The following is a 14,156-nucleotide window of genomic DNA, read 5'->3' on the forward strand; positions in this document are numbered from 1 at the left end:
ATACGGTGCTCCAGCACACATTAACTCAGACGTGAAGTATGTGGTTTATATAAGAAATTTCTCCAAATTAGGTTATATAGACGGAATAGCACCCACCAACCAAAAGTTGAGCGGTATGCTTTATTTTTTATGCATTTGATAAAGTTGCACGGTTGGCTGAGAGGTGAGGGTTCGATTCTTAGCTACTACAATTTTTTAAAAGTGTTGCTTTAGTTGTTCCAGCTGACTTTTCCTTCTTTTTTTTTTTGCAAATCACTTTAATTTTTACGTTTAGTTTTTTTTTTTTTCCTTCCCCTTAATGTTCTTTGTTAGCTTTTTCTATTATTGTGTTCAAATAATTTTGCACTTCTATTTTATGAGCCGTTAAACTTTACAGAAAGGAAGGTCAAAGACCTAAGACATTAAAATTTTCCATTAGCCACCGTCCCATCCAAAGTTATAAAATAGGTCAAATCCTAATTTTTTAACTGTAGGGGTAAATAACCCCAAGGTATAACGGAGGGTAAATGTAAACTATATTTGAAAGTAAAGGGGCAAAAATGACCCTTTTCCCTTGATTCTAAACTGGTGGGCAGAAAAGTTAAGTTTGTCAATCAAAGTTATTGGTATTCTTTTTTGTGTCAGCTATGTTGAGGCTGCAAGGCTTTAACCTTGTCAATCGAAAATATGAGTCAGAATCCATGAAAGGCATACTTTCTTTATTCCTTTGCTCCCATTTTCTCTTCATCTTACTAACTTCTGCAGCATTAGACACAATCACTACAGATAAATCCATTAGAGATGGTGACACAATTGTTTCAGCTGGAGGGGTTTATGAACTTGGATTTTTCAGCCCTGGAAATTCCAAGAATCGCTACGTTGGCATATGGTACAAGAAGATAGCACCTAGAACTGTCGTCTGGGTTGCAAATAGAGACGTTCCACTGAATGACACTTCAGGAGTGTTAACACTCAAGCCCAATGGGATTCTTGTACTTGCCAACAGTTCCAATGCATCAATTTGGTCATCAAACTCATCAAGATCCTTAAAGAATCCAAAGGCGTGGCTCCTGGATTCTGCGAACCTGGTTGTAAGTGATGGAAATGACAAAGACCCCGGAATTAATTTCGCGTGGCAGAGTTTTGATTATCCAGGAAATACATTATTACCTGGCATGAAGATAGGAAAAAATTTGGTCACGGGCATGGATAGGTCCGTAACGTCATGGAAGAGCACGGATGATCCTACTCCTGGTGAATATGTAGACCGTGTTGATTCTCATGGATACCCACAATTGTTTGTGTACAGAAATTCATCTATAGTATATAGCTCAGGGCCATGGAACGGTATAGCATTTAGTGGTAGTCCTAACATTAAAGCAGATCAATATTACACTATAGAGTTCGTTATTAATCAGAAGGAAATTTACTACAAATACAAACTTAAGAATGAGTCCATGCCCACCAGGGTGGTGATCAACCCAGCCGGGTTGATAGAACACCTAACATGGATTGAGCACACTCAGAGCTGGTTTCTCTACTCGACAGCACAATTTGATAATTGTGATCGTTTTGCTTTATGTGGTCCTTATGCAAGTTGCAACATCAATAACTCCCCTCCATGTGACTGTCTGAAAGGTTTCACGCCTAGGTACGTATTTTTTAAACTATGTGCCCATGTAACCTTAAGCTGTTGCAGATAACACAATTTTGATAACTTAGTTATGTAACTTAGTTATGTCTTCATACGCCCCTCACTTTTAGGCTTGATTTTTTTTTTTCTTAGAACAAACACGTGGATTTATTTTTCAGATTACTTAATTATGTCTTCACAGGAATCCTCAAGAGTCTGCAGCAGACTGGTCTAGTGGTTGTGTAAGGAGAACTTCTTTGGATTGTAACCAAGATGGTTTTCTTAAATTTACTGGTATCAAGATGCCGTATTCTAGGAACTCATGGTATAATGAGAGCATGAACCTTGAAGAATGCGAGAAAATGTGCTTGGCTGATTGCAATTGTACAGCCTACTCAAATCTTGATGTTAGAAATGGCGGAAGTGGATGCTTACTATGGTTTGGAGAACTCATTGATATTAGAGAGTTCAGCCAAAATGAGCAAGACCTGTATGTGAGAGTAGCTGCTTCAGAATTAGGTAATGATCCTACTCTTTAGAATTGAAGGAACTCTACTATCTGATTTACTTACTTGATGGACATTAAAGTTAATTAGGTGCTTTAGTAGTTGCCAATTTCGTTGTAAAGGATATGGCGATTTCATTGTAAAGGATAAGAATTCTTTTATCCACCTATAACAAAATCTCCCTGTAGCTTTGCTAACCTTAGCTGAAACAAAATTGTGTAAGGATTTATCAGATGTAAATTAAAGACTGCTTATGGACGAATTATTGAATATAATCAGACAGGAATCGGTGGAGAAAGAAGTCAGTCCTGGTTGCTGTCATTTCAGCAGTGGTAGCAACATTTATCCTCAGTTTTATAGCTTGGTTTTCCTTCCAAAGAAGGAAAATCAGAACAAGTAAATATACTCGAGGTACTCTTGTCTAACAACTTTATTAGAAAATTCTGTCTGGTTGACATTGTTCGCCTTTACCAAATTCTCATTGATATCATATTTGGGCAAATGTGTATATATTGACAGGTTCAGAAGTTGAAAATGAGGACATGGAGCTTCCATTGTTTGATTTAGTTACTGTTTCAACTGCCACTGAGAACTTCTCTTCGGCTAATGTGATTGGGGAGGGCGGTTTTGGACCGGTTTACAAGGTAAATCAACTTTCATCCTCAACATCTAGCTAGAAGTGGCATCTTTGACCCTTGATTGAAAACTGCAGGGTATCCTACAAAATGGACAAGAGATAGCAGTAAAGAGGCTATCGAAGTATTCTGGACAAGGCGTTCAAGAGTTAAAAAATGAAATCATTCTCATTTCCAAGCTTCAGCATAGGAACCTCGTCAAGCTTTTGGGTTGCTGCCTTGAAGGAGATGAAAGGATGCTAATCTATGAGTTTATGCCCAACGCTAGCTTGGACTATTTCATTTTTGGTATGCTATTCATGATTCATTAACTAAATACTACTCCCTCCGTCCCAAAAGAATGTCTTCCTTTCCTTGTTAGTTTTTCCCAAAAGGAATGTCTTCCTTTCCTTATTAGTTTGTCCCAAAAAGATTGGCACATTTCTATATTTAGAAACAATTTAACTTTATGAGATGATTTACAGCCATACAAATATCTAAGGCTTGTTTTGGACCACACATTTCAAAAGTCTTCCTTATTTCTTATACTCCGTGCCAAGTCAAACGAAGACAATCTTTTTGGGATGGAGGGAGTACTTGATAAGTCCTCAGTATCTCTGCAGCACTTAATGATTAGGTCTACATTGTGCAGATCCAAGCAGAAAAACTTCACTTGCATGGAAGGACCGCTTTGAAATTGCTATGGGAATATCTCGAGGTCTTCTTTACCTTCACCAGGACTCGAGATTAAGAATTATTCACAGAGATCTCAAAACCAGCAATATTTTATTAGATAGTGACATGTACGCCAAAATTTCTGATTTTGGCCTTGCCAAAATTTTTGATGGAGAGCAAGTGGAAGGAAAAACTAAAAGAGTAATAGGGACATAGTAAGTTCTAAAATCTTGACCATAGAATTTTCTATTATATTCAATCAGTACATGAGCATAAATTTATTGAGTTGATGCAGTGGATATATGTCGCCGGAGTATGCTGTTGATGGGAAATATTCAGTAAAATCAGATGTATTCAGTATCGGCGTAATCATTCTAGAAATTGTTAGTGGCAGAAAGAACAGGAAATTTTATCATTTGGAACATCATCACAATCTTTTGGGACATGTAAGCACATATATCGCAAACTTCATTCTCTTAAGTTACTTTCTACTGTAAATGCAACTGTCTAAATGTGTTATTTATGTAATTTAGGCATGGTTACTTTGGACTGAAGGCAAAGTGTTGGAATTGATTGACGAATGTTTGAAAGAATCATTTTCAGAATCTCAAGTGTTGAGATGCATCCAGGTCGGTTTGTTGTGCGTCCAAAAACTCCCGGAGGATAGGCCAACAATGGCATCAGTAGTTTTCTGGTTGGGCAATGAAGGTCTGGTTCTTCCTCAACCAAAGCAGCCTGGGTTTTTTATAGAGAGGAATTCAATGGAATCTTCAGAGTCGACTGATGAAGCATATCTAAGTAATAGCATGTCAATAACAGTTCTAGAGCCAAGATAGGCACAAAATCACAACTGGAACGTTTGAAATGTATCTACTTAGTCAAAAGTACTAGTGTATATATGACTATATGAGGTCATTTGAGGAACATAGCCGAGTATTTTTGTTTGTCATTGAAATGCATTCTTTCGATACTATCCTGAGCAGAAACCTTACAAATAACTTGTGAAACAAGGCCTACTCTAGTCCCTTCCCTATTTGCTCTCAAATGCTGCTGTCTAAGGCATCTCACCGTCTCCGAAAGAGCGTGTCAACTAGAAAGATGTTATTTTAGTTTATCCCCAAGTGATTATCACAAGTGTCAGAAACATGGCTTCTATACTTTCTGATGCAAATGAAAGTTATTGGGTTTGTTCATTTGCTGGAATGCAATAGGCAGTACCTGCTGGATTCTTTTTCTTTTTATGCCAACTGTGGAACCAAGCTGATTTTTTGAAATAATATCAAAAAATCCACTCTGATTGTAGTCCCAGCTCCATGTCCGTTCTACTTCTTACCAAATTGTATGAACTTGAGGCAATTGTACCAAATATTGATCTTTAAAAGAAGTTTGCTAACTTCATCATTTGTTAATTGCAGAAAAAGAAAAATAACTGTCATGCTGTTCCTGGTGCAGTAGGCCTAGGATATGATTAGGCTAGCGATTCTTACCAGCAATCTTAGCGACCTCTATGCAATGCAGCAACTTCGTTGCCTTACGGTGCTACGAGAGATGCTCCGTTCGTTCCTCTACGCTCGTTTACGCTACGAGTAATTTAAAGGAGCAAGCAAGCTACCTGATCAAGCTAAATCCACAGTGTCGTTTTATCTGAACATGAGAAAGGAGGAGAAAGTATCCTTTCCATTACTCCCTTCTGTCACTTCAATTAAAAAATTTGGTCCAGATTATAAAAAGATATTAGTTGTTTCTATTTTCAATTCTGCGCGGCCTTAATGCTATATCGTCATTAATTACTCTTTTAAGGAAGAGATAAGAGTAATTTACTCAAATACTTCTAATGATAAATGCAATTACTTAAATAGTTTTCTTAAAGGGTATGTCTTAGTCTTAAACTACATATTAGAAGACCACAAAGACTATTAACTTAGCATGTTTAGATAATAAAATGAAGTGATAATATAAACTAATTTAATCACGATTTAAGTTTTAAGAGTTAGTAACATGCATTTATTACTTTACTAGTTTCTCTCTACGCGCTTTGCGCGTGACCAAAGCACGTACTTCATTTGATAATAAACACTATAGAAAAAATTTAGACGTAGCTACAAACTTCGTCATTAATCCGTCGCTAAATTACATAATTCATCACTAATCCGTTGGTACAGGATTAACGACGAATTGTCCTCATATGCCTTATTATGCCAAAGGACTTCTATGGGAATATACCTTATGAAAATTACTATTCCATTATTTGTGTAACTTAATACTAAAAACAAAGAACCAACACAAATTCTTTCAACATGATTTTTCAAATATTTGTCAAATAACAAAAAGTACAAATAAGATATAGAATATGTTATACTCCATCGTCTCAATTTATTCTGATAATCTAAGTATAAAAATTTATAAAGTATTAATACTATACATTACAATAAACAAAGTGCTCAATGAGATTTAATTTTTAAAGATTCTAGTGACATTTTATCTCCTTTTTAGTAGGATTTAAAACTTAAAAGAGTCATACAATAACATAATTAATTTGAACTATACCACTGTTCAACCTTTATAATTACATGAGTTTTGTGTTTTTTATAATTTATAATAGTATACATAACATTGTTTTACGCTATTTTCTAACTATTGTGAGTTGTATATTATATTTATGTTTTTCATATTTTTCATCTTTTTCTCTTGCAATATTTCAAAATTGGTTGTTAAAATTAATTGTAGTAATGTTAATTTTTAGGTGGTCATAATGGATTAAGAACCGTAGATAGTTAAAAACATGGAATACACTTTAAGAACTGATATTTATTTTTTTTTTTTACTTTAGATGTTAATACAACTACTTGTAACAAATTAACTATAACAAAAAGGAAGAAGATGAATTTCATTTTCAACTTTACCTTCTTCATAAAACAATAAAATTATTTTGACTGGTTCTTAAAAGAAAAACCAAACTTAAGAATTCTATTTATTAATGTCTCCTTGAACAAATAGAAATATTGTTATTAAGTGTACATAGTAAACTCAGGACGTCATTTATATATAAGAAGTTATTAATTATTATACTACTAAAAATCTTTGCACGTTATTTTCGGTCAATCATCACAAGAGATATTGCCTCGCATGTGTAGCCTCTGCAACAATTGTACAAGTTATACATAAAGATAATGAATACATAACTTAAAAATATTTATCTAACATATATGTAAAATCAAGACATACGGAAAGTACAAGTTTCAGTTGTTGATAGATGTATTTGTTTTTATTAGATACATCTTCAAGTTACGATAAGCAAATTGGTAAAAGGACATCAACTCGACGAACGATGATAACTATATTTTCTGGGAGTATTATTTCATTATATGATTGATTTGGGAAGAATAAAAATATAAAATAATCAAACAAAAGTGCTAATCAAATACATCGGGAGCCTTCAAATTTCACGGTTCGTGTGCTATGTTTCAAGAATGATATAGTATAAATTCATAGCATAGACACAAAAATTAAAATAAAGCAGAATTCGGTAACCCAAAAGTTGAAACATATGTTACATTTATAGCTTTTAACACGTTATTTTTAGTTGTAAAAGAATAATTATTAAATATATGTACCTTGGGGAAAGTTGAAACTTGCATTAGGCCGTTTATATATAGTATTTTGCATTGGTTGTTTGCTTTCATAAATTATAGTCTGACCTTTTTTGTCATGCTTTATCTTGAGCCGGGGGTATTTCAGAAAGAGTCTCTTTACCTCGCAAGGTAGGAGTAAGGTCTGCATACACTCTATCCTTTCCAGACCTCACTTGTGGGATTATACTGGGTATGTTGTATGTTGTTGTTGTTTTTGTTAGATGTACCTCGGGGAGGATGCAAGCTTATTGTTATCGGGTTTATCTGACTAGTACTCTCAATGCGGAGCATAAATATCTGTGTTAAAATTCTCTAAAAATACAACAAATAATAGTAAATATGAACCCACAACTTTAAGAAATAATAATGAGTACTTCAATCTTAAGTACCTTAAATGTTGAACTCATAAAACTTAATCTTGGATCTGCCTCTTAATATACCTGCAAATCAACACAATTTTGATCAACCCTCAATTTAGTCATACACCGTATGCGTTTTCCTTGTCAGAATCTGCTAACCCAGAAGTTTGAAACATATTAACTTTTACAGCTTTTAACACGTTATTCTTCTTTGTAAAAAAATAATTACTAAATAGATATGTACCTTGGGGAGGATGCAAGCTTACTGCTATCGGGTTAATCTGAACTCAGTACTTTTAATGCGGAGCATAAATGTATGTGTTAAAATTCACTAAAAGTACAATAAATAATAGTAGTAAATATGAAACCACAACTTTAAAAATATAATGAGTACTTCAATACTAAGTACCTTAAATGCTGAACTTATAAAACTTAATTCAGAATCTGCCTCTTAATAGACCTGGAAACCAACACAATTTTGATCAACCCACAATTTAGTCCATACACCATATGATTTTTCCTTCTAAGACATACGCAAGAATACTAAAAACGATCTAGTGAGCTGTTTATTCTAACTTTTGCAATACAAACTCATACTCTGTGAATGAAAATCCAAAAGTCTTTGCAATTGTGTAAACTTCAATTACCTTTTGGTCAGCAGAGACTAACACATAGATATTTAATTCTCTATAGGAATACATACATGTATATTTACTGCAAAAAAAATGCTTTCTTATAAATTTCACTATATGTTTATGATAAATCAATACTTACATACAGAAGGAGAAGATCCAGACTGAAAGTCGTCCAACAAATAGCTTGATTGGTTTTCAACATCCATCTATTTTATTTTATTTTTTTGGTTGGATACGACTTTATTTATTTAGGTTTTAGGATTCTCTTTAGGTTTAGGATTCTTAATTTTTTGCCAAAATAACGCAGTTTTTATTGCAGTTTTTATTGCAGTTTTTATTTTAAAAGGAAATATATATATTATTAATGTTTATGTCTATTAATTTTAGAAAAATTAGTAAATAACAATTTTGTCCTAGATATAAGGTAGAATTGAGTGTTAAAAACTTTTCCAACTGGTGTAAAAAAACGACCAGACGTATTACTACACGTTTAATTGAAGTCCTAAATATAAGGTAGAATTGTGTGTTAATTTAGGACTCTAATAATTATCAATACTACGGAGGAAGAAAGAGGTTTTTATTATTTAGGGTAGTTTTCTTTTGCTAAAAATAAGGCAGGTTGATATTGCAGTTTTTATTTTGTAAGGAAAATATATATTATTAGTGTTTAGTAATAATATATGTAAGAAATTAGTAAATGACTATTTTATCTATTAGTATTTAATGAAGCAAGAAAGTTTTTTTTTCACACTTTTAATATAGAAAACTTTGTTTTGGATTGGCTTATAAGTGCTTTTTGCATGTTATAAAAAAAAAAATAAGTTGGGGTAGTCAACTTATTTTTTTTGGCTTATAGTTCGCTTTAAATTTTTTTTTTTTTAGATAAACTAAGTTAAATGGGTCCAATTATTTTTTGAACTTATTTTAAGACAAAATGACTTTAATTTTAAGTGGCAAACACTCAAAAAAATTGAAAACAACTTATAAACTCAACTTAAAGCCAATCCAAACGGCTATAATATAGATTATAATAAATATGTAAGACATTTTTGTCTCAAAATGGGAAGTCAAAGGTGTACAGCTATGAGAAAATTTCAGAGTTTCACATCCTAAGTCTTAGGCTCTAAGCCGCCTATGGTCCCTCAACAGAAAAGTTGAAAGAATTATCACTAAATTGATCTGTAAACTTAAGTGATTGGCTCATAAAAAAGTTAAAAGGAATTCACTTACAAATTGGGTAGTTCCAAAATAAATAAAGAAGCCGTGATAGACCTTCATGGGTTCTTTGTTTAAGGGATTAAGGGTAATCCCAGTATAAAGTTTGGGATTAAATTTGTCCAATGTTTGATTATGACTCATGAGTATTAACTAAAATCAGGATGAATTTTACACCAACATTATGGGATTATCTATCCCATATACAAGGTGGCCATTATTTATCCTAGTTATATCTCAGGATTATAATCCTAGCATAACCTTGTTTTAAACCAAACGACCTACGTTTTCGAAAATCAAATACTGGGCCATTCCCTTAAGATGCTTCCAAGATCCATTTCGCACTTAAGGGTGTGCCTAATGGTCAATGAAGTAGATGAGAACCATGAGGTCTTAGGTTCAAATTTCAACTTGATACAAAAATATTAGATGGCCTCTTCTCATCTTATCTAAGCCTTGATGGATAGAGTTACTCCGATACTAGATAACAGGTGTCCAATGAAATTAGTTGAGATTATTTATAGAAAAAAGATCCACTAAAAAAGTTTTCCTTTTCATTTTCCTTATAAGAGGACTATTGGACATAAGACTTTTGTATTCTAAAGTGGTGGGCAAGGAAACTTGACTTTGTCAATCAGGTATGGATATTCTTCTTTGGGTCAGCTAAGTTGAAGCTCCAAGGTTTTAACCTTGTCAATCAAAAATATGAGTCTTAATCCATGAAAGGCCTACTTTCTTTATTCGTTTGCTCCAATTTTCTCTTCATATTACTAACTTCTGCAGCATTAGACACAATCACTACAGATAAATCCATTAGAGATGGTGACACAATTATTTCAGCTGGTGGGATTTATGAACTAGGATTTTTCAGCCCTGGAAATTCCAAGAATCGCTACGTTGGCATATGGTACAAGAAGATAGCACCTAGAACTGTCATATGGGTTGCCAACAGAAATATTCCACTGAACGACACTTCAGGAGTTTTAACACTCAAAACCAATGGGGTTCTTGTACTTGTTGATGATTCGAATGTCTCAATTTGGTCATCAAACTCATCAAGATCCTTAAAGAATCCAAAAGCGCTGCTCCTGGATTCTGCCAACCTTGTTGTGAGTGATGGAAATGACAGAGACCCAGAAACTAATTTTGCGTGGCAGAGTTTTGATTATCCGGGAAACACTTTATTACCTGGCATGAAGATTGGGAAAAATTTGGTCACGGGCATGGATTGGAGTGTAACGTCATGGAAGAGCACGGATGATCCTACTGCTGGTGAAAATGTAAACCGTCTTGATTCTCATGGATACCCACAATTGTTTGTGTACAGAAATTCATCTATAGTATATAGCTCAGGGCCATGGAACGGTATTGCATTTAGTGCTAGTCCTAACAGTAAAGCAAATCAATATTACACTATGGAGTTCGTTATTAATCAGAAGGAAATTTACTACAAATACAAACTTAAGAATGAGTCCATGCCCACCAGGGTGGTGATCAACCCAGCCGGGTTGATAGAACACCTAACATGGATTGAGCACACTCAGAGCTGGTTTCTATACTTGACAGCACAATTTGATAATTGTGATCGTTTTGCTTTATGTGGTCCTTATGCAAGTTGCAACATCAATAACTCCCCTCCATGTGACTGTCTGAAAGGTTTCAAGCCTAGGTATGTATTTGTTAAACTATTAGAGATAATTAATTACATAGTTATGTCTTTGAGCGCCCCCTCCTGTGTGGTCTTGATTCTTTTTCTTGGGCCAAGCACAAATCTTTTTGTTTGATTACTTAAATATGTTTTCACAGGGATTCTCAACAGTCTGTAGCAGACTGGTTTAGTGGTTGTGTAAGGAGAACTTCTTTGGATTGTAACCAAGATGGTTTTCTTAAATTTTCGGGCATCAAGATGCCAAATTCAAGAAACTCCTGGTATAATGAGAGCATGAACCTTGAAGAATGCGAGAAAATGTGCTTGGCTGATTGCAATTGTACAGCCTACTCAAATCTTGACATTAGAAATGGCGGAAGTGGATGCTTACTGTGGTTTGGAGAACTCATAGATATTAGAGAGTTCAGCCAAAACGAGCAAAACCTGTACGTGAGAGTTGCTGCTTCAGAATTAGGTAATGACCCAACTCTACACCATTCTCATTTTATTATACAGTATAAATGCACAACTCTTTAATGAAGGAACTCTACTATCTTATTTTACTTACTTGATGTACATTAAAGTTGAGTAGGTGCTTTAGTAGTTTGTATTATGTTGTTTGCATTGTAAAGGATAGAATGCTTTTTATCTACCTATGACAAAGTCACCCTCTAGTGTTGCACTTTTGCTTACCTAAGCTGAAACATCAAAAAATTGCTTTAAGAATTTATGATTTATCAACGATTAAATGGTTGCACGTCTGCAGTATTTTCCCTTTTAGGAGCAGATAATCTAGTAAGAATTTGTCCTACTAATAGATTGACGATGACACTTTGCAAAATCTTACTCTATGGTTACTAGGACGTATTCAGTTAGTACAGTGATGAGTTAGTAGGATTGCCAAGGGATGAGACACTTCTTTCCTGAAAAGGTCTCATAATATACTTGACCTCGTGGCAGATCAAGGTTGTTTACATGGACTACCTTTTAAGTAATAAACTCATGAAAATTACCACTTCTATGTCCAACTCATATGTAAATTGAAGACTGCTTATGGACTAATTATTGAACATATTCAGACAGGAATCGGTGGAGAAAGAGGTCAGTCCTGATTGCTGTCATTTCAGCAATGGTAGCAACATTTATCATCAGCTTTTTAGTTTGGTTTTCCTTCCAAAGAAGGAAAAGAAGAACAGGTAAATATACTTGAGGTACTCTTGTCTACCAACTTTATTAGAAAGTCGTTAACTCTGAATGTTGTGCTACCTAGGTGGATTTTCAATCTGGCTTACATTCTTCGCCTTTACATATTTCTCATTATAGGTAAATATACTTGAGGTACTCATGTTTGTGACCGACGGATTTGTATTGACAGATTCAGAAGTTGGAAATGAAGACATAGAGCTTCCACTGTTTGATTTAGTTAGTGTTGCTAGTGCCACTGATAACTTCTCTTCTGCTAATGTTAGTGGGGAGGGCGGCTTTGGGCCGGTTTACAAGGTAAATCAACTTTGATCTTCAGCTTCTATCTAGAAGTTGCAGCTTTGACACACACACAGAAAATTGCAGGGTGTCCTACCAAATGGACAAGAGATAGCAGTAAAGAGGCTATCGAAGTATTCTGGACAAGGCGTTCAAGAGTTAAAAAATGAAATCGTTCTCATTTCCAAGCTTCAGCATAGGAACCTCGTCAAGCTTTTGGGTTGCTGCCTTGAAGGAGAAGAAAGGATGCTAATCTATGAGTTTATGCCCAACGCTAGCTTGGACTATTTCATTTTTGGTATGCTATTCATGATTCATTAACTAAATATTACTTGATAAGTACTCAATATCTCTGCAGCACTTAATGATTACGTCTACATTGTGCAGATCCAAGCAGAAAAACTTCACTTGCATGGAAGAACCGCTTTGAAATTGCTATGGGAATATCTCGAGGTCTTCTTTACCTTCACCAGGACTCGAGATTAAGAATTATTCACAGAGATCTCAAAACCAGCAATATTTTATTAGATAGTGACATGAACGCCAAAATTTCTGATTTTGGCCTTGCCAAAATTTTTTGTGGAGACCAAGTGGAAGGAAAAACAAAAAGAGTAATAGGGACATAGTAAGTTCTAAAATCTTGACCATTGAATTTTCTATTATATTCAATCAGTACATGAGCATAAATTTATTGAGTTGATGCAGTGGATATATGTCGCCGGAATATGCTGTTGATGGGAAATATTCAGTAAAATCAGATGTATTCAGTATCGGCGTAATCATTCTTGAAATAGTTAGTGGAAGAAAGAACAGGAAATTTCATCATTTGGAGCATCATCACAATCTTTTGGGACATGTAAGCACATATGGCACAAAACTTCGATCCCTTAATTCGTCTCTTTCTATTGTGATTGTAACTGTATAAATGTGTTCTGTTTGTAATGTAGGCATGGTTACTTTGGACAAAAGGAAAAGCATCAGAACTGATGGACGAATGTTTGGAAGAATCCTTGTCAGAATCGCAAGTGTTGAGATGCATCCAGGTTGGATTGTTGTGCGTTCAGAAACTCCCAGAGGATAGGCCGACAATGGCATCAGTCGTATTCTGGTTAGGCAATGAAGGTCTGGTTCTTCCTCAACCAAAGCAGCCTGGGTTTTTTATAGAGAGGAATTCAATGGGATCAGCAGAGTCAAGTGATGAAGGATGTCGAAGTAACAACGTGTCGATAACAGTTCTAGAGCCAAGATAGACATAAAACCACAATTGGAAGTTTTGCAATGTATCTACTTTGTCAACAGTACTAGTGTATATATGACTATATGAGGTGAATTTTGAAATGGTATCTACTTATTCGAGTATTTCTCTTTGTCGTTGACATGTATTCTTTTGGTACTATAATGGACAAAATTGATTGGCCTATTCCGAGTAACATCCTTCTAAATTACTTGTGAAACAGGCCTAGTACTAGTCCCTTTTCTATTTTTGCTCTCAAATGCCGCTGCCTAAGGCATCTTCAGTGCATGTGATGTGCATGAGTCATTGCATCTCACCGGCATTTTTGATTCAGGTCTGTGAAAGAGCGTAGTCAACTAGAAATATGTCATTTTAATTTATCCCTAAAAGATTGTCAGAAGTGCAGAAACATGGCTTCTATACTTGCTGATGAAATGAAAGTTATCAGGTTCATTCATTTGGTGGAATGCAGTTGGCTGTAGCTGTTGGATTCTGCTTTTTCTCTTTTGGTACAGTTGCTTAAAATCTAATTGGATTCTGTTTT

The 14,156-nt window shown here is 34.7% G+C and overlaps 1 protein-coding gene across 1 annotated transcript; it reads left to right on the forward strand.

The window, feature by feature from the left end:
• The first annotated feature begins 575 nt into the window (after positions 1 to 575).
• LOC132038289 (uncharacterized) lies at positions 576 to 13,798 on the forward strand. The gene is given in 16 exon segments (XM_059428976.1): positions 576 to 1,630; positions 1,815 to 2,131; positions 2,398 to 2,529; positions 2,638 to 2,762; positions 2,831 to 3,041; positions 3,385 to 3,622; positions 3,703 to 3,853; positions 3,941 to 4,264; positions 9,965 to 10,917; positions 11,055 to 11,371; positions 11,976 to 12,092; positions 12,272 to 12,396; positions 12,466 to 12,676; positions 12,766 to 13,003; positions 13,084 to 13,234; positions 13,326 to 13,798. Coding segments are annotated over 16 exon segments (4,917 nt in total). The 5' UTR covers positions 576 to 626; the 3' UTR covers positions 13,629 to 13,798.
• Positions 13,799 to 14,156: the final 358 nt, after the last annotated feature.

Source organism: Lycium ferocissimum, chromosome 11 (assembly GCF_029784015.1).
Source record: "Lycium ferocissimum isolate CSIRO_LF1 chromosome 11, AGI_CSIRO_Lferr_CH_V1, whole genome shotgun sequence".
NCBI classification, from domain to species: Eukaryota; Viridiplantae; Streptophyta; class Magnoliopsida; order Solanales; family Solanaceae; genus Lycium; species Lycium ferocissimum.